This window comes from Neophocaena asiaeorientalis, unplaced genomic scaffold, assembly GCF_003031525.2.
Source record: "Neophocaena asiaeorientalis asiaeorientalis breed wild unplaced genomic scaffold, Neophocaena_asiaeorientalis_V1.1 scaffold489, whole genome shotgun sequence".
Classification (NCBI taxonomy): Eukaryota; Metazoa; Chordata; class Mammalia; order Artiodactyla; family Phocoenidae; genus Neophocaena; species Neophocaena asiaeorientalis.
This window is the reverse complement of record NW_020174791.1, coordinates 3,186,237-3,192,098: the sequence shown is the minus strand read 5'-3', so window position 1 is coordinate 3,192,098 and position 5,862 is coordinate 3,186,237. Positions and strand designations below refer to the sequence as shown.

Genomic DNA, 5,862 nt, shown 5'->3' with positions numbered 1-5,862 from the left:
GGCCGGGGTGGGCACAGGCGTGGGCCTGGCGGGGGGCCACAGGCGTGGGGTGGGAGGGTGCGCCCCAGGCCTGGACCTACCGCACCCGCAGCAGCCGGTTCCGCTCTGCCTTCCCCGAGGCCCCCCTCTCCTGGAGGCACTTCCTGGCAGCCGGGGCCTCTGCTCGGGCTGACTTGCGGGCGTCCTCCAGCTGCCTCTCCTGGATCTCCATGTGCCACATGGCGCTCCTTGCAAACAGGAGGCGCTTCTGTTTACGCTGGCAAAGGGATTGGAGAGCCGGGCCACGCCCCCCGCGCAGCGTCCACTCCAGGGCTCCGCCACCGAGTCTGACCAACACCCAGGCCCCTTGTCTCCTGCAACACTGCCCTGCTCTGTCCCTGAAGCCCTGCTCTCTGGGCCCAGGGACGCAATGACCGTGCCACGTGGCACCCGCCACGAGCTTCATGCTTTGCTTACATGCCTCTCATTCCCATGAAAACAGGCAGGGACTCCAAGTGTTTTACTCACTGCTGACCCTACATGCTTACATCGGGGTCTGACACTCAGCAGGTGCTCAGTGACCATGAGTGACACCATCTAGGCCACCGAGCCCCAAGTTCACACGTGCCCCTGAAGGAAGCCCTTGGGGACAGCAGACGCCTGCTGCGTGGGCCGCCTGCCCTCAGCCCGTACTTGGGGGGACTCATCGACGTCCCTGCGGCCTGGGGTGCCCTTGAGTCTGGGCACACAGACTGGCAGCAACACAGGAGGGCCCTGAAGTCACGTCCCCCCAAGAATAGGTTCAAGGGGTCACTACGTGGTCCAAGGGGATGCTGACCAGGAAGGGAAACCAGGTGGGCTTCCAACGGGAGCCAGTGAGACCCCCGGGCTGCCCTGCTCAGTGATGAAGCAGACAGCAGTGGACTCTACGGCCATGAAGGGAGACACCGGCCATGCACGAGGACATGAATGCCTCTCATGGCTGCTGTGTGGCATGGAGGAGACGGGCACGGGGAGTAAACACTGCAGGGTCTCACACACTTGACACTAAGGGGCAGAGGACACCCGCGGTCACCTGGGGTCAGCACTGCTGACGGACAGGATGCACAAGGGACGTTTGACATACATTTTCCTGCATATAAATTAGACCTAAATAAAGCTGATTAAAAAGAAAGTAAATGGGCAGCAGCCACGCCCACATGAGAAGGGGCAGGCAGGTGGGCTATGGGGGGTCAGGGCCAGCCGCAGCGGGGCAGGGTCAGCAGACTGGTACTTGGCGGGAGGAGACGCGAGCAAAAACACTGAAGGTAATGACAGGTTCCAACTGTCAGAGAAGAAGTGTCCCATCAGACAGGGGAGATGAGGGTGCACCTCTGGTTCTGTTGGAGCTGGAATCACGGGTGTCAACTCCTGGTTCTAACGCAGACACACAGAGACATGCACGTGCTTCCCAGTGGGGCCACCTGGCGCCCAGCCCTAGGTCCCTAAACACCACTCTCCCCTGTGAGAAACCAAGGCTCTGGCTTGGTCCGGACAACCAGCTAGGTCTAGGACTAGGGCGGACAGGAAACAAGTGGGATAGGAACACGTCGTTACCCCAGAAAGCACTCGAAGAACGACAGGGAGCCTGCTTGAAAGAGGTGCTAACTGGCCCAATTGGGGGTGACTGGAGCATCAAAATAAATAATGATGATGGGACTTCCCTGGTGGCACAGTGGTTAAGAATCCGCCTGCCAATGCAGGGGACACGGGTTCGAGCCCTGGTCCGGGAATGTCCCACATGCCGCGGAGCAACTAAGCCCGTGCGCCACAACTACTGAGCCTGCGCTCTAGAGCCCACGGGCCACAAGTACTGAAGCCACGCACCTACAGCCCGTGCTCCGCAACAAGAGAAGCCAGCACAATGAGAAGCCCGCGCACCGCAACAAAGGGTAGCTCCCGCTCGCAGCAACTAGAGAAAGCCCGTGCACAGCAACGGAGACCCAATGCAGCCAAAAGTAAATAAATTAATTAATTAAAAAAAAAAAGATGGAGCAGGTTACAACCCACTGCATAGAACAGAAGTCAAGAGTCTACACCGACACATAAAGAAACATGGGGAAGAGAACGCTGTTCTTTACAGCGGAACGCTAACTCGTACATTTAGAAGGAATTACGGAGTTAGAAAATCGCCCTTTGGCAACCATCATCATAACTGATTCAAGCGAGAAGCATCAATAAATGCAAACACCAGAGCGTGAAAGGGATGAGGATGGGGTTTTCCAGTCTCACAGTATGTACCACAAATTCCATGTTAGTTTCCAAAGGAAAAGCGTGACTCTGCATTGAAGAAACCCTGCGTGGGACTTCCCTGCTGGTCCGATGGGCAAGACGCTGTGCTCCCAATGCAGGGGGCCTGTGTTCGATCCCTGGTCGGGGAACTAGCTCCCACATGCCGCAACTAAGACCCGGCACAGCCACATAAATAAATAAATATTTTTAAAAAATGTGTAAACTTTAAAACCAAAAAAGAAACCCTGCACGCCCCATCTCGATCAAGTGACCAAAGTTCCCCCACTGGAAATGGGACCGGTGGCCATCGTACGCCTTGTTGGCAGGGGTGGGGGCGGGGGGCAGCACCTGGGGGATTCTAGACCACCGCCCCGAGGAAACATCACACAAAGGCAACCTGGGGGACGGTTCGTGGCCCGGATGCTTCAAAACCATCAAGGTCACGAGCGTCACGGGAAGACTGAGGGTCTTTCCTACTGGAGGTGGGGCGACCCCATGCAACCCTCCAAGTGTGAAGTGTCACCGGGATGGTGGGGAGAGCAAGGGGACACCGGGGGTTCTTGGTGCTATTTCTGCAACTCTTCTGTGAATTTGAAATTGTTTCAAAATTTAGAAGTTTTTTAAAAAACTAAATGGACCATACAGTGATCCGACACAGGCAGGGCCCCGGGGGCTTTGCGGCGCTGGTGGGGACCAGCCTGGTGCCAGTTGGTGCAGAGAGGAAGCTGCCGAGACAAGCTCCGCGTACAGGATTTGACACAGCACAGCCGTCTCCTCGCCGGGGTGGGGGGAATGCTCTCAGAAAAGGTGTAAAGCTCTTTTAAAAATCACGCTGGTCGTTCTTTGGAGGCTCAAAGAGCAGGAAAAAAGGAAAAAGAAGCTGATCTCACAGCTCCTGAGAACTCAGACAAACGTGGAGAATGCGCAAAACACTTAAACATGGAAAGTCTCAGCTACCTTTCAATTTTTAGGCAGCTTGAAAGTCAAGCACAAAATGTCATTCTTCATCTTCAAACCCGTCCCTGCTCGACGGCCTGGACTTACACGCTGTCCTGCAGCACGGCCGTCATCTTCGCCTGCAGGTCCCCCTCGTTCCCCAGCTCTGAGCGCAGGCGCTGGAACGCTTCCTGGAGGCGACCCACGGCTGCCCTGCAGAGGGCAAGTGGGTCAGGGCCTCGGGGGCTGCAGGCCTTCAGGCTCAGCGATGCCTTCGCCTGACTTTTCCTCTAAACAGGCTGACTGGGAGGGCAGGGCTGTGGCCGGAGGAAGGCTTCTCCTGGGCCCACTTCGTTGATCTGAGCCCGCTCCTGCCCCCTCCCGCCCCCTCTCCACTGGCCTCTCATTCTTCCAAGGATGTGGAGCCAGCCCCCTGGTTGCCAGCCCCTCAGGAAGGACCCGCACACTCACCTAACGACTAGAGGCATCTCAGGGGCCAAAAAGCCACTGAGAGGCCGTCTTGGCCGAGCCCACTCTGAGACCTCCTACTTCATCTCCCTCTGCCGTCCCGGGCACCCAAGCCCAGTTACACTCTGAGATGTAGCCACTTCGCGGGGACGCTCAGATGAGCAGGGTGGGTGGGCGGGCGCAGGACAGAGAGGTGCACCGCCCCGCAGGACACCCCTCTACGGTCAGGAGAGGGCGGGGGCGTCTCTCGGAGGGCAGCCTGGAGGGACACTGACCGGAGGGCTCTGGTCTGCGGGCACGTGACCTGGCGTCCTCGCCTGCTGCCCCGGGCCCTGCACTCGATGCCCCACCCCAGCCATCTTGCCACTGTCCCTACCACTCACCTCCCAGCCCGCAGGTCCCCTCCTCAGGGAGGCCTCCCCTGGCCACCTGCCTCAAAGTGACCGCCCCTCCTGACTCGTGGCCACCTGACTCCTGATGTCCACTTGGGTTGCCCGATTCCCACACGGCCGGGAAGTGGGTCCGCCCCCACCCCCGCGCCCGCCGGCCCCAGGGCCCCACCTCCGACCTACATGTTGCCGGCGGCTCTCTCCGCAGCCAGGCCGGCCGCCACGCTCTCCTGCTGCTTGGCGAGGAGCCCCATCCTCCAGCGGCAAGCACGCAGCTCCTCCCTGAAAGTTGGAGCCAGCATCCGTAAGCGACTCCCTGCACCCCAGGCGCTCCGATCGGGGCGGGGCCGGCAGCTGGCACAGGCTCTCCTGCGGGCATCTCAAGCATTTAGGAGTAAAGTTTCATGATGTCATCAATTTGCCTTCAAGTTTCAACTTTTCTGTGTTTGAAATTTTTCTTTGCAGACATTGGAGAACACACTGCAGTGTCGCCGTCAATCAGACAGGACTGGAGGGCGGCAAACGCCGCACAGATGGGCCCCGGCCAGAGCCCGGCCCGCCCCGCTCACCTCGTTTTCTGAATGAAAAGGTCTTTCTCTTCATGCAGCTGGTCTAGGTGGCTCAAGTCCCTCCGCAGGAGTGAGGCCTGCATTCTGTCCTGGACGGCTGGTCTCTGCTTCCTCTTGTCTGCATTCTGCTCTTTCCCTGGACTTAACATGGAAAGGACGCCCGCTGCCATCCCGTGGGGAGCGCGTCCTGCCCCTCCCCCTCCCCCTGCCCCGGGTTAATTACCAGGAGCTTCTTGGGTCCGCCTTGTTCTCAGCCTCCCCAGGGACAGAGCCCAGCACAAACTCCGGATCCTCCAGTTCATCTGTTTCTAGAAATAGAGTGAGAGTTAAAACAACAGAACGCAGATGGAGACCTTCAAGCCTCAAGTTCCAGGGTAAATCCTGACACACACAAACTGGGCAATGATGGGATGGCCGCTCAGAGCAGTGGTTCTCAAAGTGTGGCCCAGGGAACCCTTCCAAGGGGTCTGCAAAGTCAAAACTATTTTCATAATAATAGCAAAACACTATTGTCTTTCCCACCCTTGTTTCATGAGCGTAGAGTGGAGTTTTCTAAAGGCCACATGACAAGATCTCAGAGCAGACTAGTCAAAGGCAGACGTGAAATCCAGCTGCTGCTCTTAAACCAGGCTCTTCAGGTTACATACAACAGGTTCATTATTGCCATTTTAAGCAATAACAAAAAACTGGGAAACTACAGTCGGCCACTGAACTTCAAAGTCTCAGCCACGTGGATCTTTCTTCTCATTAAACACAGAATAATATAAGCTACCTTTTTGAGAAAAAATATGAGTTTAAAAGATGTGGTCTCTCTGAAAAAAGGAAATTAAAGGGCAACTATTAAGCACATCGTTTGTCTTCTGTGTGTTGAAACGTGTCTTATTTGTGAAAAGACCTTTCTTAATTACCATCCTCCACAAGGGGGGCGTCGTCCAAAAGCTTCTTAGGGAACAGGCTGGCATCTTCTTCCATCTTGGGAGGCAGAAATTAGCTACAAAAATTTTTACAAAACATAGATGACACATTAAAAAAAAACTAAAAATCCGGATTTCATAAGAGTTAACAATTTCTCTTGTAAAAAGACATTAGGGCTTCCCTGGTGGCGCAGTGGTTGAGAATCTGCCTGCTCATGCAGGGGACACGGATTCGAGCCCTGGTCTGGGAGGATCCCACATGCCGTGGAGCAACTAGGCCCGTGAGCCACAACTACTGAGCCTGCGCGTCTGGAGCCTCTGCTCCGCAACAAGAGA

General features: G+C 56.4%; 1 protein-coding gene across 1 annotated transcript in view; it reads right to left on the bottom strand.

The window, feature by feature from the left end:
* CFAP74 (cilia and flagella associated protein 74) overlaps window positions 1-5,584 on the bottom strand; it is a 53,637-nt gene extending 48,053 nt beyond the window's left edge. Inside the window, exons 1-6 of the mRNA XM_024760322.1 lie at window positions 5,521-5,584; window positions 4,836-4,920; window positions 4,613-4,753; window positions 4,227-4,325; window positions 3,295-3,399; window positions 81-227 (exon numbers count right to left, since the gene is read on the bottom strand). Coding sequence (XP_024616090.1) covers window positions 81-227; window positions 3,295-3,399; window positions 4,227-4,325; window positions 4,613-4,753; window positions 4,836-4,920; window positions 5,521-5,584 — 641 coding nt within the window. The remainder of the gene's footprint in view (window positions 1-80; window positions 228-3,294; window positions 3,400-4,226; window positions 4,326-4,612; window positions 4,754-4,835; window positions 4,921-5,520) is intronic.
* Between the last annotated feature and the right edge of the window lie 278 nt (window positions 5,585-5,862).